A 26,081-nucleotide genomic window follows, 5' to 3' on the forward strand; every position below is an offset into this window, starting at 1 on the left:
TGCTTATGGCCTTATTGTCATGTGGTATCAATTATTGGAGACAGGCGCAGGAATACTAATAGCTGGTTTTAATACTCCACCCAAAATACAACATGTCACGAAAGGCACAGGGACGAAGCCCAAAACAAACACATATACAAAAACATAGGGATGTAACACAAACAAAAGAGCGAGGTTAAACCTCTAATAAATACACGGGACGAGACCCGTAATAACAATACATGGGATGAGACCTGTAATAATGAGTACACAATACACGCAGCACGAAAGCCGAAACCACAAAGCACAGGTACTCACAAGACCAACGGACATGGGAACAATAACCGACCAGACAATGGTGAACAGAGGGCACATGCATACAATTACTAATCAGGGGGAATGGGAACCAGGTGTGCGTAATAAAACAGTTCAGTGACGCCTAGACGCCAGTGACGTATACCTCCGGAGCTGGTGCACGGAATGAGCAGCAGTATCAGGGGAATCCCTGACAGTACCCGTTCCCCTGATGTGATCCATCTCTTTTTCACGCAAATGACAGATATTTGGGCCCGTTCCCGAGAAAGCAGTATATCCTTCGCATCGAACTCGTTAAAGAAAAATTATTCTTCCAGTTCAAGGTGGGTAATCGCTGTTCTGATGTCCAGAAATTATTTTTGGTCATAAGAGACGGTAGCAGCAACATTATGTACAAAATAAGTAAAAAAAGAAGTTACAAAAAACATGAAAGAACTAACAAAATTGCAGTTGGTTAGGAGCACGTAAAACGTCAGCCATCCCCTCCAACGTCATTCTACTAACATAGCCATTAGTTGACAAGTTCAATCAGGTATGCTTGTCTGGGGCTCAAATACAAATGCGTACTGTTGAGGGTACTCAAGGCCTGGAGTTGAAAACATTGCCTTAAGATCTGCTTCAATAGCTTTCAAAGTTTGCCCTCTGGAATTAAAAAGGTCATCTGAGATTGGTACAAAACATGATATCATGATTTCACGAATGATCAATCATTGTGTCCATAGTTCTGTTGATGAATTTGAGAGTGGTTACCTTTCTCCAGCTCCAGCCCATAGCTGTTGACCAGAAAAAGTGGAGGAGGGTCTGCTTTGTTGTTGTTTGAATCCTAGATTCCCTCTTTAAACCTTGTTTCATAGCATTTCAGTCAACATGGTATAACTTCTATTATAAACTGGGTGGTTCCTTAATGCTGATTGGCTGACTGCCGTGGTATATACCAAGGGTATGACAAAACATGTATTTTTACTGCTCTAGGAACATTGGTAACCATTTAATAATAGCAATAAGGCACCTCGGGGTTTGTGGTATATGGCCAATATACCACGGCTAAGGGCTGTGTCCAGGCAATCCGTGATACGTCGTTGTGCATAAGAACAGCCCTTGGCTGTGGTATATTGGCCATATACCACACCCCTCGTGCCTTATTGCTTAATTAGCCATTCCCAAATGCAATATAGTTTTGTCCCACAAAAAAATACAATAACAATCTCATTTATTTTTGTGTTTTTATTTTTTTACAGAAACTTCTATATAGACAGTTCCCAAAAAGGAGTGTTGCCAAGTGAGAATCGCAATATGGCTGCTTACAATATATCATTAATTAGCATTTATTCTGAAATAGTTTCTAAATTATAATATGACAATATATTTTGTGAGACGTTTACAGAAATATATACATGGGGATATGGGGATATGTTTATTTTTGAACCATTCCATTGTAGATTTTGCTTTATGTTTTGGATCATTGTCTTGTTGGAAGACAAATCTCCGTCCCAGTCTCAGGTCTTTTGCAGACTCCATCAGGTTTTCTTCCAGAATGGTCCTGTATTTGGCTCCATCCATCTTCCCATCAATTTTAACCATCTTCCCTGTCCCTGCTGAAGAAAAGCAGGCCCAAACCATGATGCTGCCACCACCATGTTTGACAGTGGGGATGGTGTGTTCAGCTGTGTTGGTTTTACGCCAAACATAACGTTTTGCATTGTTGCCAAAAAGTTCAATTTTGGTTTCATCTGACCAGAGCACCTTCTTCCACATGTTTGTTGTGTCTCCCAGGTGGCTTGTGGGAAACTTTAAACAGATCTCTGCAGTTCATTCAGAGTGATCATGGGCCTCTTGGCTGCATCTCTGATCAGTCTTCTCCTTGTATGAGCTGAAAGTTTAGAGGGACGGCCAGGTCTTGGTAGATTTGCAGTGGTCTGATACTCCTTCCATTTCAATATTATCGCTTGCACAGTGCTCCTTGGGATGTTTAAAGCTTGGGAAATCTTTTTGTATCCAAATCCGGCTTTAAACTTCTTCACAACAGTATCTCGGACCTGCCTGGTGTGTTCCTTGTTCTTCATGATGCTCTCTGCGCTTTTAACGGACCTCTGAGACTATCACAGTGCAGGTGCATTTATACGGAGACTTGATTACACACAGGTGGATTGTATTTATCATCATTAGTCATTTAGGTCAACATTGGATCATTCAGAGATCCTCACTGAACTTCTGGAGAGAGTTTGCTGCACTGAAAGTAAAGGGGCTGAATAATTTTGCACGCCCAATTTTTCAGTTTTTGATTTGTTAAAAAAGTTTGAAATATCCAATAAATGTCGTTCCACTTCATGATTGTGTCCCACTTGTTGTTGATTCTTCACAAAAAAATACAGTTTTATATCTTTATGTTTGAAGCCTGAAATGTGGCAAAAGGTCGCAAAGTTCAAGGGGGGCGAATACTTTCGCAAGGCACTGTATATAAATGTTACATTTGTCAGTTGCCCATACAATATATTCATTCATTGCATTAGCCTTAGTTGTTTACCTCAAACCCTCTCAGATCATTGGATCTATAGCATGAAATCCCAGGTCTGAGACCTGGTATCTTGTATATTAATGTAGATGTATATAAACAAGTAGTGTTTTTGCAGACTTTACTGTTGTATTCACTATAGTATTTACTGTAGTGCATACTGTAGTATTTACAGTTAACTATAGTAAAAATGCTATACTAAAAGGAAATGGTATCATATACTACAGTAATTAATGTAGTGTTTTGTGGATTGTAGTACACTGTCGTTTTTCTGTGGACTGTACTACGCTGTAGGATTTACTGTAGTGTTTTCACAGACTGTAGTATTGAAAAATATAGTCATTTCTATCATTTAAAAAGTGTAGTGTTTTTTGCGGACTGTATTGTTTTTGCGTATATTACTGTAGTATTTACTGTAGTATTACTGGAGTATTGTACAGTATACGACAACATTCTATAGTAAGTACTACTAATAATGAAGGGATACTACAGTATGTAGTATAGTATTTCATGTGGGTTGCCAAAGGGTGAGAATCCAGCAGGTTGCTATGCAACCAAATCCATGTTGAGACAGCTTTGGTGCATTTTGGTTTATGACTGTAAAGTGTAACTTGTTGGCTGACGGAGCCAATTTCCATTTGTGCCCATTTCAAAAACAGAATTGATGAGTTTTTCACGGTCGTATCCTCTTTTAAAAAAACACCCAAGTACAGTATAGCACTCTGTCGTCATCAGAATCTCATTCGGGTCATTTTCTCTTCCCATTTACATCTCACATTATATTTGGAGTCCATCTGTGGGTTTAACGGGGCCATGGAGAAGACTGGGAAATGTTGGAAAAGACTGAGAATGTTTATCCCTGCCCAAAAGTGTCAAACACTCACACACATAAATTCTCTCTATTCACATTTCGCTCCTCAGTGAAGTAATCACGTACTTAGCTATCTGTGCTGTGTTAGAATATCAATGGGTTTCTCAATTCTTCCTGGTTATTTATTTGTGTCCAGAGCCAGATCGCAGTTGTTGGGAGAGCAGGCACATTAGCCAGGGTATTTCTTCCCATTAACGTTCAGCAATAGCGACAAGGTCATTATTAATTGACAGCAGCAGTGATGCTGAATCTTGTTCTCTGCTCCACAGAGTCTAATGAAGAGACCGCATGTGTTAAACCTTGACCCTTGTCATCTCTAGGAAGATGTCAGAGGTGGTGTGTGTCCATGGTAAATACATAATTAATCAAGGATGTATGTGATAGGTTGAGTATTCAGAGAGACCCTTCAATCCCCACACAATGAGTTATTCAACATTAACCTCATTAATGAGTTCAATAAACGATGAAAAGCGAATTAGGGTTTTGACATTATGCAGATGTCAATGAGATCATGTTAGGTTGGTGACTGTGCTGTGTGAGAGGAGACACAGAAAATTACTTTCTAGTGTTGTCACTAAACCTATATTATCTCAAAGGCTCCTTAACAGCTTCTACTCCCAAGCCATAAGACTGCTGAACAATTAATCAAATGGCCCCTATTACATTGACCATTGACCACACTCCATTTGTTTTGTACACCGCTGTTTATTATCTTTATTTTCATCACGTCACCCCTACCTACATGTACAACTTACCTCGACTAACCTGTACCCCCGCACTCCTGACTCGGTACCGGTACCCCCTGTATATAAAAAAATTATAACTTTTTTAAAAACTTTTGTTTATTTGGTAAATATTTTCTTAACTCTTCTTGAACTGCGCTGTTGTTCAAGGGCTTGTAAGTAAGCATTTCGTGGTAAAGGTCTACACTTGTGAACAACAGGCCATAGAGACAGAGTACTCATCTTTGTATCTGTGCCATTGGTGTCTGTGACAGCATGCGCAGCGCCATTGACGCAATTTTCTTCTTCTCCGCTGGCTGATTGCTCCCAAGTCATAGGTATCCCCACCAGTTGACTACTTTAAAATAGTGGAAGGCCTCAATGGCAATGTCCATGCTAAAACAAGTTATATCCGTGATGAGTCCTGTATGACAAGTTGCCGAAATGCCACGTGCACCCACTTACTGTATGTCAGTGCATTCGTATCAACCTAACCATTACGAAACCTATATTCGATCTAATAACTCTCATGAGGAAAATTAGCAATTATATGTTTTGTTCACCAAATTCGACATGCTCTCATTGCTAGTTTATTATGCTTGTTTTTAGTCACCTAGACTTAATATGTAATCTCCAGGCCTCCCGGGTGGCACAGTGGTCTAAGGCACTGCAGTGCTAGCTGTGCCACAAGCATTCTGGGTTAGAGTCCAGGCTCTGTCGCAGCTGGCCGTGACTGGGAGACCCATGGGGCGACGCACAATTGGCCCTGCGTCGCCCGGGTTTGGGGAGGGTTTGGCCAGCAGGGATGTCCTTGTCCCATCGAGCACTAGCGACTCCTGTGGCGGGCAGGGCGCAGCACACGCTGACATGGTTGCCAGGTGTTTCCTCCGACACATTGGTGTGGCTGGCTTCCGGGTTAAGTGTCAAGTGTCAAGAAGCAGCTCTCAACCTTTCCCTCTCCTGAGTCCATACGGGAGTTGCAGCGATGAGACAAGACTGTAACTACCAATTGGATACCACAAATTTGGGGAGAAAAAACATCTCAGACCATTTTATTTTAAAGACAGTTGTATTTAATGGACTACATCAATTGGTACCGAAGAAAATAATAAGAGTATGCTACACCATCTAATTTAGTTTTGTCTGGTAATTGCCACAGAAGATTTGCAGTGGAAAACGAGGAAATACGATTGTCAAATAGATAAATAGATAGTCCTACTTTATGAGCAGACTAAGTTGTTCCGATGATAATACCAACCAGAGGGCAAAATAGTCTCGAAAAATGTTGGCTGTAATGGTTGGAACCGGTTCAGGGAACAGAACAGAAAACAATATCTGAAGAACAGAACCGGAAACTAAGTGATCTATACTGTTCTGGGACAGAACCATTATTTTAAAACATAGGAACCGGATAATAACGTTATTTTACATTCCAGGCATATTCTTTTCCAGTCCCACAAAATCCTAACAAAGTGCATATATAAAGCCCTCACTCTTGTCACTCAGAAACCTATTCCAGTGTCTGCCTGACAGCTGGAAATCTTATCCAGTGTGTGTGTGTGTGTGTGTGTGTGTGTGTGTGTGTGTGTGTGTGTGTGTGTGTGTGTGTGTGTGTGTGTGTGTGTTCAGGCTACCTGCCCCTCCCCTCTGAAGCATAGGTTACTGTAGCTTACTGACGAAGTTACAAGCATGATTCAGAAATTAGGGAGAGATGTTTAAAAGAATGGATTCACTTTTTCAATGCTAGTTAGGATATTACAGTTATCACGTTTCACATTGGATTTACAGAAGTCACTCTTTCTAAATATAATTCAGTGGGGCCCAATTCAGATAAAGCATGTCATAACAAGCTGCCCAGTGCTAAAAGCCAAGTGTCCTCCATCTTCTCTCGCTATCTTATCACCCGCAAAAGTTCAGTTGCATCTCGCTCCCTACACTGTGGCTGGCATTATGATTAAACCATGTTGTTACGACAAAATTGAATTTGTTCTTAATGACTTTCTTATACAGATTAAATCGCTTTTCCGCTCCATAGCGAGCTGCTCTATTCACACTGATTGGTGAAGTAATTTAATGTTGAGCTAAATGAAGGGGGAAAAAATGGATTTCAGAGGTTTAAGAAGGAACAGAAAGAACTATATAAACCAGTACTTTTAGGGGGTTCAAACCGGTTCAGAACTTCATTTTGCTGGTCGGAACAGTGAAACGGGACAACAACAAAAAAATAAAGGTTCTGTTCAGAACAAAACAATTAGAAAATGATTTCTGTTCCAACCCCTGGTTGGCTGCAATCAAGACAAAAAGATAACCTCGACATCCGCGTAAGGGAGTGGTAAATTGCTGGCTAATGTTTGTTGCAATTGAGATCAGCTGTGCCTGTGATTTTAGCATGTATTGATGGTTTAATGAGAGATCAGCTGGCGATAATCTGTTGGCTTTTGATGGTTGCAATTGACTCATAAACTACCAGACAAGAAAAGTAAAAATGCACAAACTAGAAAAGCTCTTCTTGTGGATGAATATAGGTATTACTTAACGTGTATTCGACTTATATAGGCCCTTGCAAACTATAAATACAGTATGTTGCCAGAAGGTATCTCACAGTGAAGTGGGTCTTCTGTACGGAACCTGTCGATACAAAACACATCTCATGCAGAGAGAGACCGCCTGGTGGGAAACAAGTAAGTCGATCAGTAGTAAATGAACCAGGCTGCTAACACAGCAAGCCACTCTCAACAAGTTAACGCCTACACCGAACCCTCACACGAATGCAATATTCCTACAAATTCGTTTTTTATCATTTTAATTTAACTTTTAAGAAATTCACTTTTGTCAGCGAACTTGTCCTCAGACTTTACCATTGTGTACATTCAGAATAGAGTAGAGGTGAGGGACACATTCAAGGTAGATGCCATCAGACGGGAGAATAACTTCTCTAAGAATAAAATGTTCTTCCCATTACCAGATCCTTCATGGCTCCATCGACGAGGACACCTTGAACCACATCGAGGCAGCATCCCTACGTGCTAATCTCTCGCTCGGCCCTGGTGGGCACCTGTGCTCAGATTAGGGAATTTGTCATGCTTACTCATAATCAATGGCAGAGTGTGGCTCAATGACAGCTCAAGCCAATACGGAAATCAGCTTGAGCATCTTCCTCGGGACCACTCTGAACCACCCGACAGCACGGTAGAATACAGAGCCACAGTAACAGAGTGACACAGAACCACTCATGGCATTCAGTAGACCTGGAGATGAATTTTCAGTCATTTCTGTCAAGTACATAAAGCATGTTATCAGATTCAACTAAAAGTGGAGTGCTCCTTGTGGTATCAAGTTAGGCTACAAGGAAATGACAAGGAGCTGGGAAGAAACTGGTGTAAACAGGCTTTTTAGGTCTTGTTTTCAACGGCAAGACAGTGACAGCATGTCCTGCCAAAAAAAATTACCCAGGTCCTCTGAGAACAGGATCTTTCAGTCAAGTTCCTGACAATGTTCTAGAACTACTGAACCCTTTAATATTGGGACAAAAGCAATTTGGAACAAAAAACACACACACTGCTTGTGGCTAAAGTCAACATTGACCAGAAGTGCAAACGGAAGTTGCTCTTAATAACTGTTTCAGTTCATTTTAGACATTTGGCTATACATAGACATGGACACGAAAAAAAAAAAGCTTTCAATAACACACTTCACAAATCCCTCTCCATTCTCCATGTTTTGTTCTGGTTCTGCGGAACTAGCACCACATAAGATAACATCACATTTCAGAGTGGTTATGAGACTGTGTTGCAACAAACAGGACAGGAACAGCTGACATCAATCGTGGTAAATGCTACTCTATTCCATCTGGCATCAACGGATTCACTCCATTCCTTCATGAATGTCTTATTTCTCATAGGGAGTCAAAGTTGTGGACAACAGCCCAGCAGAGGAGAATTTATTCACGTTCCTGGAAATGCATCTATGGGTCAAGCCGGGCGATCACTGTTTCCAGATCTGCTCCTAACTAAACCGGTGATGAATAACAGGGATGAGAACAGAAGGGTCTTAACCATGAAGATCCCACAGTAGACACACCACATGGCTTTCCTGTTGGGTTAATTCCGCTCTTTCTTTAACTAGACATCAGGTACAACAGAGGGTCGATACATAGGGGGGGGATCTTTCAAACGGAAAGTGCATTCTAGAGAACAAGGGGTCACGTCTATTGTTAAGCGAGTGAAGTCATGAGCACAAAAAAAAGGTTTCCTCTGCGAGATGTGAGAGGACTCCAACTCTACATGCTCGAGTTGTCTTCAACATGGGAGGTTAACATGACGTGCACAAATGCCTTACCTTCCATCACGTACACCAAGGAGCCCACATCTCCTTCTTTGATAATGCAGCTGTCTTTGCCATATTCTACTGGGTACATGGAGTCAACGATCTCCTGGATCTGAGAAAGCTCGAGGTTCTTCATGAAGTCGTTGTCAAGAATGGCCTCCTTGATTAAGTCCTTGGACCTGTGAATTGAATGGAGAGAGATGTGTAAGCAAAGTTTAACGTTCTGTCCCTGAAGCTGGAATGAAGTGTGTGTGTGTGGGGGGGGGGGGGGGGGGGGGGGGAGTCACTGAATTGAGAACGATTAGCAAATGGAACTGTTCACATGAACTAATCTCGTCAAGAATGAGTGGCTCAACGTCTGTTCTGTTTTGACAGACTGCTTTCGCGTGCTGAAGCTTTTTCTATATTTCCATTTGAGAAAAAAAAAGGCCCACAAACTTCAATCAATAAATAACGCTATGTGAGCATCCAGTCAACGGTTTGGAAAAGAAAGGCACTTAAAGGCCAGATTGGAGAGAAGTGCTGCATAACCAGTCATTTGAGGCAAAAATCACCATACTGTTTCTCCCCACCTTACGGCCTGTGAATCAGTTGTTATCTGTCACACCAGCCCTCCTTTATAGGCTGGGAAGCTGGATTATATGGCCTTTCTACTACCCTGCATTTTTACTTCAAAAGCCTTGTTATGACTACCCAGAAGTGCCTCATCCAACAATTTGCTGTAAAAGACCAGCTTCAGAAGTACTTTGGCTTCACTATGCCATATGCATCGTATTTATTGTGCTGATCATAGAGAGAGTGGGCACTTTAAAAATCACATGGCCTTATTCTTTGGGATTGGAAATCATATTATGTTGTCTCATGTGGGAGGATGGTTTGCGATAGGGCATCGTTTCCAGTGAATCCTAGTGGAGCTGGTAGATTGGTGCTGTTGCCCTTCGGAGGTACAGAGAGCTGAGAGATGACACACTCAGATACAAGGCATTAGCACTGTGCCACTGGCACCACTTGAACACGGGTATTGTGATTCAAAATAAGCCCCCCTGTACTCAGTCTGTCCTAACAATGATATAACAAGTTCATAGCCGGTTCTGAATTCCTATTCACTTTTGATAGCTTTGTTTTTCTACGAAGCCCAGACGAGAGAGACACACAGCACAGTGTCAGTCAGATAGGACATTCAGGGCACTGAGAGTTTAAATGTGTTATTTTATGATTCTGCTGTAGCCTACTGTATACATTCACATGCGTAGATTTTAGCTAGAAGTGGAGGTGGGTGGTGGATACATCAACTGAAATGCAGGTTGGCATTAATTGCATTGACTTGTGTACTGTAGGCAGCTCTGTAGTGGTCACTAGCTGGCACAGCCACAAAGTAATACAATCGTTATTTTAACTCTAACCACACTGCTAATCCTAATGCCTAACCTTAAATTAATGTTTACGATATAGCCAATTTTGACTTTGCAGCTGGCCTATCTAGCGGAAACCGCTCAGTTCTGTCTCCAGGACAAGAGTCATGACAATAAACGTCTAAGCTATCTCATGCTATTCTACACATTTTACCATGGGGCTGAGAGAAAATGCTGCCATTTTAAAGCAAAAATCCATGCAATTCTACACATATTGCCATGGGGCAGAGAGAAACATATGCAGTTATATAGTTATTCTCATGCCATTTTACACATTTTGTAATGAGGCTGAGAGAATTATCGACTTTGAAAGCTAATTTCTGGTAATTCTAAACATTTTCACCATGGCTTGTGACCGGGTGTTGAACTCATTTTGCCCCGGGGGATGCATTCGGTGATGTGTTCATATGCTATCTGGGGAAGGGGCCCGACCTTGAGGGGGCCCACAAAAGCCCCCCCCACATGTGGTATGCCAGTGGTCAATGGCATCATGAAGCAAGTACAAGGACATTTTAGACAAAAACCTGGTTGCCTTTGCCAGGAAAGAAATGGTTAATTGCCAGCAAAATCAACATTTTGCAACGGCCATCTCTGTCTCCAGACTTGAACCCCATTGAAAAGCTGTGGTATGAATGGAAGGGGGCAGTCCATAAGCGCAGACCAAGGACATCAAGGATCTGGAAAGATTCTGTATGGAGGAATGGTCAAAGATCCCTCCCAATGTGTTCTCCAATATCATAAAACATTTTATAAAAAGGCTGTGTCGTTATCCTCGCAAGGAGAAAGTAACGGATTATTGAAAATAGGAGATACACCCCCATCTTTTTGAGATCATATTTTATTACATGTTAAACTAAATTTATATTAGTATAAAATAATGTTGCATACAATATAAATATAAGCTCAGCAATTGTATTATTTCTTTATTTTTGTCTTTTTTCCTTATCTTTATCAAGGGATCCAATAATTCTGGACCCCACTGTATATCCTTCCTCAAATCATCAAAGAATGTCAAAATTCGAAGTCTCTACAACAACTTTCTTTAATGAACAAATCAGCGGATAGAAAAGTCAAATGTTTCTTTAAGAAACCAAATAGACCCAGCAAATCCATGGAGTATACTCCTTTCAACTACAATGACTCATCTCCAACGAGTCAAAAAATTATTCTGAGAAAAAGCATAAAAGGAGAGAGCGAAACTATTAGTTCCTTTGGAGGTATTGAACTCCAGGTGGTCGCTTGTGTCAGAGGACCGACCCCCCTTAGTGACCTGCCAGCCTGTCCTTTTGAAGAGGGTTTGGGGAGAAGGGACAGAAATACCACTCATAAGGCTGCTTTAAATTAATCAGAGCCTTTGATATTCTGCATTAATAGGGTGTCCTGGCATGCTTTTCAGGGGAATACTGATGCGATATATTGCCAGATGGAGACAAGAGGGGCTTTGGTTGGAGTCTTTTATATAACATAACTTAGACAAACTTGGATGGACATTACAGGGCTTCGGAGTGGTCCAGTGGCCTAAGGCACTGCATCTCCGTGCAAGAGGTGTCACTACAGTCCCTGGTTTGATTCCAGGCTGTATCACATCCGGCTGTGATTGGGAGTCGCATAGGGAGCAGCACAATTGGCCCAGCGTCGTCCAGGTTTGGACATCATTGTAAATAAGAATTTGTTCTTAACTGCCTTGCCTAGTTAAATTAAAATGACATGACTATGGTAACTGGTGTCACATGTAATATTTTAACTGAAAGTCAATAGATTCCAGTTTGACCTGTTGCGTTTGTGTGTCTTCGTTTCGCTTTTCATTTCCTTTGCTTCAGAAAGCGTGTCCCTGTCAGAGCCCAGAGGTAAACATAGCGGTTCCCATAAAATGATAAAGTATGCTCCTTTAGGAGCACAGCCAGATGGATAGACAGCATTACTACAGACTTTATAGGACCCTCGGACGGCGGGTGCAGGAATCAAACTCTTGTCCTCAATGACCCCCCCTGCACCATGCCGTCCAACCGTAGTTTCATTTAGGAGCTCGGACAGAAAAGTGTTTCCACAATGGATAGCATTTTTCTCCAGACTGAAGCAGGACAATTCCATGTAAAAGGACGCATGACCACCAACATGTGAGGTTCATAAGAGCAAATCAAACTGGGTGTCAAAGGAAAGCTAAGAGCCTATATTTTGGGGAAACATTTGAACCATTTTTCATCTTAGAAATGAGGTATAAATTACGGCTTTGATTTCTGGTTAAACGGAATGGAAAAGGGGTCTTAGAAAACGTTTCCCATAAACAGCCTTAAAAGGGTATTAGAAATACATCAAAACATAATAATGTTGAAGATGCCTGCCAACCAATATCAACACTTACATTTAGTTTTGGAGAAGTTCTGTAAACTTCAGTAAAATATTGTTCTAATCCCTCCATGAGGGAGGACAATGAAAGTTCACAGAAGTAACAAGAAAAGGTAGACCTATCAATTTCGTTTATTCATTATTAAGTGATAAAAACTTGTAATTCTGTTACCAAATCGGTAACAGAAATACAAAAAAACATAAATAAAAATCGGTAAAAGGAATTACTGCAATTTAATTGGCTACAATGGGAAAACATAGCAGCAACAAACCCCAGTTGGGTTACCTGCTACTGTCCTCCCTCCCACTAGCATACTGTTATGTTCAGCTCATAACTGTTTTCTTTCTCTTTCTGTTGTCTGGTGGTCAAAGTGAGTGTGAAAACAGTCTGCCCTAGTGTTGCACGGTATACCAAAACTTCTGTACTTTTTCGATACTAGAACATCAAACAAGGTTCGGTACTGGAATTTTTGTTTATTTTGGTACTTCTGTAAAATGTGTCTTACATATCAAGTCTGTCTATCAGTGCAGCCGATGTCCCCCTCATAGCGCGAGTGCACCGTGCCTGCTCCACTCAGCCTGCACTGGGAGTCAGGGCTGCATCATGCTGCACACAAGTTAACACACTTGAATAATGCAACACGGCATGTAGATTTTTTTTTTTACTGTTAATTACAGTTTACAAAAAAACAGTCCATGAATGATTTTAAAAAAAAATTACAATGCAAGAGGATACTGGTAGCTTCCAGCTTTGTTAGGCTACATTTCCTTGCTAGTTGAAAACAATTATTGGACCTTTGTTTAACTAAGCAAGTCAGTTAAGAACAAATTCTTATTTCTCTGTCACGTTCGTCGAAAGGAGCGGACCAAGGCGCAGCGTGCGTAGAGTTCCACATACTTTACTACAAAGTGAAACTTCAAAGACCACAAATAAAAAAATAAAAAACTAAAGCCCAGTACAGCGCGCACTTAGACACTAACTGAAAACAATATCCCACAACGCAGGTGGGAACAATGGACAACTTAAGTATGATCCCCAATTAGAGACAACGATAATCAGCTGCCTCTAATTGGGAACCATACAAAATACACCAACATAGAAATGTAAAGACTAGAACACCCCCTAGTCACGCCCTGACCTAAAACACGGGCGTGACTCTGGACTGTGAACCATCGCTGGAGACTCTGGCCTGTACACACGCACTGGTGGAAGAGTGCAGGGATCCGGCACAGGACGTATCGGGCTGGGGAGGCGCACTGGAGGCCTGGTGCGTGGAGCCGGCACAGGTTTCACCGGACTGATGACACGCTCTTCAGGGCGAGTGCGAGGAACCGGCACATGACGTACCGGGCTGGGAAGACGCTCTTCAAGGCGAATGCGCTGCAGAATACACCTAACCAACATCTCTCTCCGATCTACCTCCTCCAACAGCTCCATCGATTCCCCGACGGTCTCTGGCTCTCTCCTCGGCTCGACCTACAGCCCCTTGTGCCCCCCCCCCCCAAAATAAATCTTGGGGATTCTGTGGCCGCGGTGTCACGTTCTGACCTTTATTTCCTTTTGTTTTGTCATTATTTAGTATGGTCAGGGCGTGAGTTGGGGTGGGCAGTCTGTTTGTTTTTCTATGATTTAGGTATTTCTATCTTTCGGCCTAGTATGGTTCTCAATCAGAGGCAGGTGTCATTAGTTGTCTCTGATTGAGAATCATATTTAGGTAGCCTGGGTTTCACTGTGTGTTTGTGGGTGATTGTTCCTGTCTCTGTGTTTTGCACCAGATAGGGCTGTTTTGGGTTTTCACGGTTCTTGTTTTTTGTTAGTTTGTTCATGTGAAGTGATTTATTAAAACATGAGTCAAAATAACCACGCTGCGCTTTGGTCCGCCTCTCCGTCAATGGAAGAAATCCCTTACAGAATCACCCACCACAACAGGACCAAGCGGCGTGGTAACGGGCAATGGAAAAAGCAGCAGCAGGAGAAGCAACAGAAGCAGCAGCAGGAGCAGCAGCAGCAGTGGGGTAGGAGGAGACCTGTGCAAACTCCCTGTGCTTACCGGGGGGGGGGCTAGAGAGACCGGGCAGGCACCGTGTTATGCAGTGGTGCGCACGGTGTCCCCAGTGCGGGTGCCATGAAGCCGGCTCTACGCATCTGGCCGCCAGTGCGTCTCCTTGGGCCGGCTTACATGGCACCAACCTTGCGCACGTGTCCCCGGTTCGCCTGCATAGCCCAGTGCGGGCTATTCCACCTCGCTGCACTGGCAGGGCGACCGGGACCATTCAACCGGGTAAGGTTGGGCAGGCTCGGTGCTCAAGAGCTCCAGTGCGCCTGCACGGCCCGGTCTATCCGTCACCACCTCCACGCACCAGCCCTCCGGTGGCAGCCCCCCGTACCAGGCTGTCTCTCCGGCCCATCCTTACAGGGGCTCCCTCCTCTCCAGCGCTGCCGGAGTCTCCCGTCTCTCCGGCGCTACCAGAGCCTTCCTCCTCTCCAGCGCCGCCTGAGCCACCCGTCTGCCCAGTGCCGCCAGTGCCGCCCGTCAGCCAGGGGCCGCCAGTGCCGCCAGTCAGCCAGGGGCCGCCAGTAAGCCAGGTGCCGCCAGTCATCCAGGGGCCGCCAGTGCCGCCAGTCATCCAGGGGCCGCCAGTGCCGCCAGTCATCCAGGGGCCGCCAGTGCCGCCAGTCAGCCAGGGGCCGCCAGTGCCGCCAGTCAGCCAGGGGCCGCCAGTGCCCCTCAGCCCAGAGCCGCCGCCCCTCTGTCCAGAGCCGCCGCCCCTCTGTCCCGAGCCGCCGCCCCCCTGTCCCGAGCCGCCGCCCCCCTGTCCCGAGCCGCCGCCCCTCTGTCCAGTGGGGTCATTGAGAAGGGTGGCCATGGTGAGAAAGCCACCGAGGCGGACAATAAGGCGGACTAAGACAATGGTGAAGTGAGGTCCGCGTCCCGCGCCAGAGCCGCCACCGCGGACAGACGCCCACCCAGACCCTCCCCTATAGGTCAAGGTTTCGCGGCCGGAGTCCGCACCTTTGGGGGGGTACTGTCACGTTCTGACCTTTATTTCCTTTTGTTTTGTCATTATTTAGTATGGTCAGGGTGTGAGTTGGGGTGGGCAGTCTGTTTGTTTTTCTATGATTTTAGGTATTTCTATGTTTCGGCCTAGTATGGTTGTCAATCAGAGTCAGTTGTCTCTGATTGAGAATCATACTTAGGTATCCTGCGTTTCACTGTGTGTTTGTGGGTGATTGTTCCTGTCTCTGTGTTTTGGGTTTTCACGTTTCTTGTTTTTGTTAGTTTGTTTATGTGAAGTGATTTATTAAAACATGAGTCAAAATAACCACGCTGCGCTTTGGTCCGCCTCTCCGTCAATGGAAGAAATCCCTTACACGCGGATCCCGGTGTCGTCGCTGTCCTCCTATGCTCCTTGGCGACTCCCATCAAGGAAGGGTCTTGCATCCACCCATTATTTCCTCCCATGTCCAGTTCTCCTTTACCTCCATGGTACGCTGCTTGGTGCTGGCATTGTTTTCAGTTCGTGCCTAAGTGCGCTCTGTACAGGACGTTTGTTTATCCTTTGTTTTTGTGAAGTTTCACTTTGTAATAAAGTATGTGGAACTTGGTCCGCTCCTTTTGACGAGCGTGACATTATAATGACGGCCTAGGAACAGGGGGTTAACTGCCTTGTTCAGGAGCAGAACAGATTTTTACCTTGTCAGTTTAGGGATTTGATCTAGCAACCTTTCAGTTACTGGCCCAACGCTCTTCCCACTAGGCTACCTGCCGCCCCGGTTAGACCGTTAGCTTCAGTTTACAGCTGAAGCTAACATCAATTCACTAGTCTAGTACTTTGTTTGTGGTAACATGCAAACCATAGCGCAAAATATGCTGATTTCAAAGCTGATTGCCAACAAAACAGTCTTTCTATTACCCCTCTCACAAAGATGATCTATTACCTCAGTGAACTGACTGTGTGTGTGAATAGAGCTCCAATGAGCTGCCCCCCCTCTTGCCTTGTGAATAACGTCATCACTGGTTAAAGCACGCACCTTTATAAAAATAAGCCACTTCTATGCAAATGTTGTTGATCCGTAAAATAAGTCCCAAATGGAAGGGATTTGTCTGTCATCTGTAGCCCTGTGAAATCAGCCAAAACAAGCTCAATAACTCAATGCACGCACACACTCCTATTGAAGATGCATCCACCTGTATTGTGAATAGGCCTAGGCTACATATTGAGTAACCTAGTTTATAAATAGATTTTCCATTTAAATAAATGATTAACATTATGTTGTTATGTAGTTAGTTTTTACCAAAGTCAAATTGATTCATTAAAAAGTGACTGCCCTAAAAACCAACTAATCCCCTTGAAAAGGCCTGTGTGGCATTAATAGGAGTCAGAAACATTTATTCTAGTGTCAAAATTAACTGCAAAAATTGTAAATAAGATAATTTTGGTCATAAAGTCAGTCTCCTCTAAAACAGAGTTTTGAACCTGAGTACGTCACAAGTAAATGAAGGTTGGGTTTGGATTACAATTATGTCAACAAATCATGCCCACTTTTGCCAAGCTCCACGTGCAAATCACCCCTCTGCCCACTTGGCTTCCCTCATTGAATGGGGCTCCATTGTAGTGAAGGGCATTCCAGCTCTTTTCAGTGAGCCGGCTCTTTTAGCTCCCAAATGGCTCTTTTAAAAAATTATGTTTCGTATTTTTTCAAGACAAACAGTTTGCGATAGTTTGACTATGATTGGTGTTAAATCAATTCTAATTAAATTATTCAATGAAATCATACTCTACCTTAACCACAATGTATTGAAAAATGCATTGGTTTGTTATGAAAAAGAATGCTATTAAACATTTGCATTTAAAGTATAACTTTTTAATGTACATAAACAAATAAACAAAGTGCATATAAATCTAGACCATCTGAACAGCATCAAAGAAAAATAAATCACAATGTGCAAAACTGCAGCATCCCACTTAAAACATTAAACTGGTCCCTCTTTTCTCTCTCTTCTTTATTGCCATGTTATAACCAGCAGCACACAGCAATGCTGACCATATTTTGCTTTTATGAGAGATTTGCATTCAGAAATGCAAGCTGCCTCACTTGAGGGGCTGATGCGATTTCTTCTCTCAGTAATTATTTGTCCCGTTTTCGAGAAGACCCTCTCAGAGGGAACGGATGTGGCCACTATGTAGAGTCTCTCGATCATGACTTTAGTAAGTCGTGGGTAGACAGAGGCCTTGTTCTTCCACCAGCTCAGAGGATCTGCAGGATCGGACCTCCATTATGGCATCTGCTGAGGGATTCCTTCGTGTTACATCCCCAGTTGCTCTCTCGTCAAACAGCATCCAAACAGCAAATGTTTGTGACACTACTGCTGGTGCTTCTGCTCCATTTGATCCCTCTTCTTCCTGTTGCCCTGGTGCCTGAGCCAGCTATCTGCTGGAGCTATCCCTCCCTGCTGCTGAGGTTATTCTTTGAAGAGCCTCATCAATCGCTCTGGCATCACTGAAGGCTAACTTCTTAAACCTGGGGTCAAGTGCAGCGGTTTCTGATAGCATGTGATTATATTCCATTCTGTGGAACTTTCTGTCCATTGATGAACATAAGGTTTCCATCAACACTGTCACATGACCTGCGGTTACATTTGCTTCTCTCTGGTGTGACTGTGAGTGAGTTGGCTCGGCCATCCCTCGCGCATCTTTGGTTCATTGGTTGACACTGCGTGTCTGATTGACAGGAACAACAGGTGAGGCTGAGCAGACAGTCAGAAAGAATTTGTGTGTGCTTGAGCATTTAGGCCTATATTCTTTTATTTCTTTTTTCGTTCTTTGAAATAGTTCATTCTATTCATTTAAATCTTTTGATTTTTCACATCTTAATACTTTTGTATATTTTAATAAATAGCTCTTCTCTTTAGCTCTTCTGATATGTGAGCCGGCTCCCAACGTTCACCTTTTAACTCGTTCGCGAACGACCCATCACTACTCCATTGTTTCATCGCCCCCTACCAACGCGTTCAAAGGATCATGGCTATTTGAGACTGAAAAGCCATATACCGATTGACCATGCAATGCATGCTTCCAACACGATGCACAACCAACAACTATGGTTTGCATGCCCTGCCAAATGACCCTATCATGCAGAATAAGTGGTTGGAGTTCATTGGTCCCCAGTGGTTGTGCGTATACCGGTAGCTAGACCATAGATTGCTAGTTATGTATATTTTGATCATCATTATCATCGCTAGCATAGCTGACGCTAGCTAGCTAGCTACCTAACTAGCTACCTAGCCAGCTGGCTAATGTTAGCCTACCTTAATACAACTCAGATTGCTTGACTTTAAAATGCAACTTTAGCCAGCTAACTAAGAGGGGGACCACCATATTTTAGCTAGCTAACATTAGCATTGCTAGCTATATTTTAGAACTGTGTTAGTAACAGTAATGGCAACATTGCCATCTCGCTTAAGTATATTTGACGACATCATAATATGTCAAAGTTGTTTCCTTCTAATTATTTGCCTACTTTAGCAATGTCATCGTATTTCCGTGCCACTCTAAGTTAGTGTCATTTAGATGAAACAGTCACATTAGCCTCCGAGATGCAACCCATGTCTAGGGCACAAATATATATTGGATGCAGATATGGTGGTACGAGCTAACGCATGTCTGACTACAAACAGTGTACTAAGTAGTGGCAACAAACTCAAACCAACCCAAGGCCGTAGCCTACATGTTGCATAGTGTAACTTCGTCACCGGCCTGAATCTAATCCAATCTAGAGCCAGTCAGTCAACATCTGTAAAGAATAGAATTTAGCTTCCAAACAAGATTACGTTCTCAAAAGCTATGTTTATAATTGAGGGATGATGACAATCCTTGACCCTGTTTTTCTGTTAGACCAAGTGCACAGTTGGGTGCCAGACTGATACCACAAGGAGAAAAGGTGGGTATCATAACATGTTCAGCAATGTTTTATGTGAAAAGTTGTATTAAAAATACCTGGCTTGATAAATAGTAGGCTAATTCCCCAGCCATGCAGATACAACAAAGATAGTCATTTTGGTTGTGAAGTGCAGAAATGTTTGTCCTTTCTTTAAAACAAAATGTAATTTACCACTTTGCTGCCCTTCCAGTCAACACCACCTCATAAGATGACCTGCTGCAGTTGTTCAAGATGTCCCGTTTGCAGCCAAACATGCAGCATAGAGAGGACCAGCAAGGGGGCGCTCATCAGAATTGTGCAGACATGCCTTCGCCGTGAACATTACTATGAATGGAACAGTCAGCCACATGTTGGCAAGTATCCGGCCAGCAACCTTCACCTGTCACAGTCTCATTACATGTACCAATACAGAAGGTAACCCACTTCGTTACTTTGATACATTTCGTAACCCAATTGTGAAACATTGTTTATGTAAACTGACATTATTCGTTGCTTATTTTCTACTTATTAGATGCATTTAAAGTCCAGGACATAACGCAGCCTGATCGACATTCTATTTCACTTCACATATCATGATATCTGAAGTGAAATAAAAAGGTGAACGCAGCGATCAGCTTGGTTCCACCATGCTAATCATAAGCACCATGGATGGATAACGCGCTTGTTTGTGTGTGTGTGTGTGTGTGTGACAGACCAGTGTCTTTGATGAGGGGCCAGGATCTGATCTACGCAGCCATGCCATCAATGGGGCTCTGACAAAGACCTCACCTCTTGCCTGCTCACCAACAGTCGTCGATGGGGAGAATAGAATTAGGTAGGTTCAGTCTGACTTGTTCAAACTTCAACATAGGTAGCTGTTTGTGTGTCAGATATCACCTATCCTAACTGCCATTGGTTATAAAACAGTGACTATGTGTGTATGTGTTCACAGAAACATGTACCAGCACATGAAGCATTCACCAGCACATGGAGACTTGCAAGATGATGTGATGAAGTCCAGACTGACAGAATGGCTTGATACGGATGTCTCTGAATGGAGAGACCTGGCACTCAGCATAAACATTTTACTAGACACAACTTTGTGTTGTCAATTATTGAATTGAATGCTATTAGTCAATATGGGGAGGGAGAAAATCTGTGTATTTTGCACCAGGATCAGGGAACTCCTGTTGTATACGGGACACCACACAGGAAGGTATGACCACTCTGACATGTTTGTCAAGGTAGCCCCATTACCACCAGACAAAATGCCAATAGGCATAGTATCCTTTTATCCCCCATGGTATCATTTTGGCATCGATTTGGTATTGAGTATCATGATGGTATCGAGTTACGTAATACTAAACTTGGTATCGAAGTAAAAATTCTGGTATCGTGATGACACTAGTCTGGACAACCCCTCTCTCTCTCTCTCTGCCTTTCTCTTCTCTCTCTCCAGGGATACCTCTCCCGGCTCTTACTGACACCTCCCGAAGAGCCCACTCTCTTTCCATTTACTGTAACCAGCATCCGCACCCACTGAGCACCAATCAGCATTGGACGTCGGACGTCCATAGATGTTGGAATGTGGTCAGTCCACCATGGCCTTGATTTCAACGTCCACAGACGTCGTTTTCTTGGCTGGTTCAGACCGGTCTTTATGTCTAGCGACTTAGATTGTTGGGGGCATTGATTTGGCCTAAACATAAACGTCCATGATTGGTGACCAGACCAAATCTGAACCAATCATAGACGTCTGTTTCTCAAGTTTGGACAGCACAGTACAGTGCAGTGAAGCACAGTAGAGTACAGTAGCGCAGTGTTTCCCAACCAGGGGTACTTGGCCTATCCACAGGGGGTACTTGAGAAGAGACCATAGACTTACTGGTAAAATGCACATGAGGGGGTACTCTGGGCAGAGCAAAATGTACTTGGTAGTACATTAACCGAAAAGGGTTGGGAACCACTGCAGTAGAGTACAGTACAGTAGAGCACTCTAGAGTACATTACAATGTATTGTACTCTACTGTACTGAACTATACTCTACTGTGATGTCCAAACTTGTGAAACATAGACATCTATGATTGGTTCAGAGTTGGTCCGGACTGACCAAATGTGGTCTTGTTTGGGGCGGAGATCATTAGAATAATAGCCAGTGTGTAGAATAATACCCATATGCAAAGAATGATATTGCATATTTCTACCTTTGTCTACCGATTCAGGATACATGCATTGTTGGGAAGGGCTCATAAGTAAGAATTTCACGGTAAAGTCTACAACTGTTGTAATTGGCGCATGTGACAAATAAAATTAAGAGAATGACATATCTATAATTATTCATTTTTGTGTAGGGACCCATGATGTAATTTTGTTACCGGGTGTAAATCCACTTAACTTACTGAAGTTAAATAACCAAATTAGATTTTTTTTAACTAAAAAGATGTCATGTCAAACTGACACCCCCTATGAGAACAAGATGGTGCTGACAGAGGGCTGCCTCGCTTCTAGTCCTTAGGAAACATTGCACAAGCATTTCGCTACACTATAAGCATTTCGCTACACTCGCAATAACATTGCTAACTGTGTGTGTGACCAATAACATTTGATTTGATCCTTTCATCTTTCATCTGTCATCTTTGAATCTTAATTCGGAGCCTATATTTAACAGAGTTTTTGGAAAATATGGCCGCATAAAAAAGATTTTACCTTAATTCTGCTACCAAACTTTTCATCTGCACATTTCTTCCAGTAAAAGTTTTTGGGTCAAATGTTCTGTGTAAGTCATTAAAAGCAGTCCATGTGCATAGATTTGTATGGTTTGTTTTTGTTTGGCATACATTTTAAAGTGAAAAGTAGCAGTCTTAGCGTAATTCCATTATCGTGGAATTGCTCAGAAGTAGCTCGTTCTAATGGCAAGTATTGGGGTTTTAGTTTCAGAAATATAGTTTCCAAGGCATGCATGAGATGTAATTGAAATAATGTCACATCAGTGCCCACATGGTGTTCCTAACAATTATTATAACATTGCTGCTGTGATCAAAACACTGGATAAAAGTGGTGATGGAAGAAGTATGACCGTAGATCCAATAGTGAGATAAAGCTTTTAGAGGCCAAACAGGGAGGCAGGCAACCATTCGGTAAAATAACACAACATTGTTTCATAGATATGAACATCCTCACAAAAATCCATTCCATGAGAACCTATTCGTTTTGCTGAAACAAACCGTCTATCTTGACAGTGGATTACATAGCCCTTAGATTGTATCAAAATGCAAAGCAAGCTGGGAGACACAAAATGACTGACTCCACATAAGAAATCTTTCTCCTTTGACTGAGCTTTGACAAACACAGTGCTGTAATATAATCTGTACTCTGAAGGGATTAACAGATACATGTTAAAAAAAAAATGTGTTTTTAAATACAATACTCTACTTCCTAACCTAATGTTTCCACATGTTTTCGTTTTATGCAGATATTGTATCTCTTACACTGAAACTGTGCAAAAGGAATTGCAATGGGATGTTCTGGTGCCGCTCGGGGAATGTAAAGTGTTGATTGAGGACCTTGTAGCAGAGGAATGTAACGATTTTTCTTTAATGTTGTGTTGTGCTGAATTTTTATTTTTACATTGCATTGATTGCTGTTTGGTTTCACATTGTATTTGATTGTTGTATTACTGTGAACCGGGCACCCTTGAGAATGAAACCCGGGTCTCAATGGGTTGACCCTGAATAAATAAAGAATAATAAAAAAAATATATATATATATATGTATACACACACACACACACACACACTCACAACCGTTCAAAAGTTTGGGGTCACTTAGAAATGTCCTTGTTTTTGAAAGAAAAGCACATTTTTTGTCTTTTAAAATAACATCAAATTGATCAGAAGTACAGTGTAGACATTGTTAATGTTGTAAATTGTAGCTGGAAACTGCAGATTTTTGATGGAATATCTACAGAGGCCCATTATCAGCAACCATCACTCCTGTGTTCAAATGACACGTTGTGTTAGCTAATCCAAATGTATAATTTTAAAAGGCTAATTGATCATTAGAAAACCCTTTTGGAATCATGTTAGCACAGCTGAAAACTGTTGTCCTGATTAAAGAAGCAATAAAACTGGCCTTCTTTAGATACGTTGAGTATCTGGAGCATCAGTATTTCTGGGTTTGATTACAGGCTCAAAATGGCCAGAAACAAATAACTTTTTTCTGAAACTCGTCAGTCTGTTCTTGTTCTGAGAAATAAAGGCTTTTCCATGCGAGAAATTGCCAAGAAACTGAAGATCTCGTACAACGCTGTGTACTACTCCCTTCACAGAACAGCGCAAACTGTCTCTAACCAGAATAGAAAGAGGAGTGGGAGGCCACAGTGCACATCTGAGCAAGAGGACAAGTAGATTAGAGTGTCTAGATTCAGAAACAGATGCCTCACAAGTCCTCAACTGGCAGCTTCATTAAATAGTAACGGCAAAAAATTAGTCTCAACATCAACAGGGAAGAGGCGACTCCGGGATGCTGGCCTTCTAGGTGGGATGCTGGCCTTCTGAGTTCCTCAGTCCAGTGTCTTTGTTCTTTTGCCCATCTTAATCTTTTGTTTTTATTGGCCAGTCTCAGATATGGCTTTTTCTTTGCAACTCTGCCTAGAAGGCCAGCATCCCGGAGTCGCTTCTTCACTGTTGACGTTGAGACTGGTGTTTTGCGGGTACTATTTAATGAAGCTGCCAGTTGAGGACTTGTGAGGCGTCTGTTTCTGTTTCCAGATACTTGTCCTTTTGCTCAGTTGTGCACCGGGCCTCCCACTCCTCTTTATTATTAAAGTAGAAAGTTTAGTGTTTGGTACCATAGTCTTAGCAAGTAATGACTACATCAAGTTTGTGACTACAAACTTGTTGGATGCATTTGCAGTTTGTTTTAGTTGTTTCAGATGATTTTGTTCCCAATAAAAATGAATCATAAATAATAATGTATTGTGTCATTTTGGAGTCACTTTTATTGTAAATAAGAATAGTTTATGTTTCTAAACACTTCTGGATTAATGTGGGTTTGAGCAACAAGTAAATTAGAAATGTCAGGTATTTGCTGTCAGAGGCTGATTATTACTGCAACATGTTGAATGGATGTGAATGAGTGGGGTTTACTGACTCTCCATAATGGTGTCAAACTCAAGTAAAACAAATGTTTATGTTGAGGCTTGAGGGAAGGCTAGTTTTATCGTATATACTCAGCCAGGTGTATGCACAAACCATGCTGTCACTGAACAACTAGCATCCATTATGCAAATATATCGTGGCTACCTGATATAATTTTGCCATAAGACACACACACACACACACACACACACACACAAACGTACCTCATTACAAATGCAAACAGAGGAAAATCTAAAGCCATGGTGTTGACATTCAATTAGCTTACTAGACATCAATGTTGCTTTCATGGGATTCACTTTTGGTACCAGTTGACTCATACTTTAACAGGGACATGGTGATATAAATTCTGACGCACAGTCGTAAGCACACAAGTAAGAGACTAATGAACAATGAACAAAGATGGACATATGACACCTACTGTGGGCTCTTGGGGTAGAATGGAAGAGTGACGTGACTGAGTTCATGAATGTCAAAGGCAGTGGGCTCTCCTGATATCGCCTGTCTCTTGGTCCTGTGCTGCTCCTGTAGTACGCTTGCCTTGTGGACTTGTTGCGTCGCCGGTTTGATAACGGATCGGTATTTATCCAGTTCATTTTGAAGCTTTTGTATCAATTCGTCCTTTTGATCTAATTCCAGCTCCAGTTCGTCAATTAGCGCGTCTCGTTGTCGCAACTCCTCAATCTTCTCTTGTAGTGCGTATTGGAGATCGCGTAGAGTCCCCATAGTTTCCAGAGAAGTCAGGATCACAAGAGCGCAGCAAACTTTGCGAATGATATGAATGATGCACAGATATGGAAGGCAACCTCCCGGTTCAGTGCCACTACACAAATTGAATACTTGCTCCAGATTTCGGGCAGAACAATTCTTGCGCTTGATTTGAAGCTCTCAGGTGAGTTTCAAATTAAAGGTTGGTCAAATGTGACGAGCAATACGTTTCATTTTATTGCTCACATACGTCAGTACCCAGAGTGAGCGTCAGCGCTCGCAGGATGCCGAAGCACAATCATCCATCCCACGAGTGTAATAACCCAGTATGCACGGACCGACGCAGACGTCTTTTGGACGTTTTTTTTTGTCCTGTCCAGACCGGATGTCTTTGTTTCAATCTTTTTTTTGGTGCAGTCAAGACCGGCCTTGAATTCAACGTCTGTAATTGGTTCAGATTGTTTCTTGTCCGACCATCCTTTGGATTTAGCCCAAACATAGACTTCTATGTTTGTTTCAGATTTTAATCAATCATACACATCTATGTTTCACAAGTTTGGCCAGCACTGTACAGTTTAGAACAGCAGAGTACAGTACATTACAGTAAATAAAAGTACAGTACAGCAAGAGCACAGTAGAGTAAAGTATAGTTCAGTACAGTAGAGTACAGCACAGTATAGTTAAGTGATAATGCCGGAGAAGCAGTGTTTGGAGGATATATTGGCACGGATGTTGTTAGGCCCAAAATTAAGTCGAGGGCCAGAAAACTGTGTCAATATAGCCTCCAAACACCGGCTTCGAAGGCATTATCA

The 26,081-nt window shown here is 42.5% G+C and overlaps 1 protein-coding gene across 4 annotated transcripts in view; it reads right to left on the reverse strand.

Moving 5' to 3' along the window:
• LOC110498977 (cGMP-dependent protein kinase 1) overlaps positions 1-26,081 on the reverse strand; it is a 167,479-nt gene that overhangs the window by 122,400 nt on the left and 18,998 nt on the right. For 2 of the 4 annotated variants that reach the window (XM_021575732.3, XM_021575730.3), the window contains exons 1-2: positions 24,983-25,643; positions 8,738-8,904 (exon numbers count right to left, since the gene is read on the reverse strand). In XM_021575732.3, the coding sequence (XP_021431407.1) occupies positions 8,738-8,904; positions 24,983-25,287 (472 nt within the window). In that variant the 5' untranslated portion in view covers positions 25,288-25,643. Of the gene's footprint in view, positions 1-8,737; positions 8,905-24,982; positions 25,644-26,081 lie in introns of those variants that run through there. The other 2 variants (XM_021575734.3, XM_021575733.3) reach the window with 1 other exon arrangement.

This window comes from Oncorhynchus mykiss, chromosome 20 (genome assembly GCF_057628025.1).
Source record: "Oncorhynchus mykiss isolate SJ-2025 chromosome 20, ASM5762802v1, whole genome shotgun sequence".
In the NCBI taxonomy this organism is placed as follows: domain Eukaryota; kingdom Metazoa; phylum Chordata; class Actinopteri; order Salmoniformes; family Salmonidae; genus Oncorhynchus; species Oncorhynchus mykiss.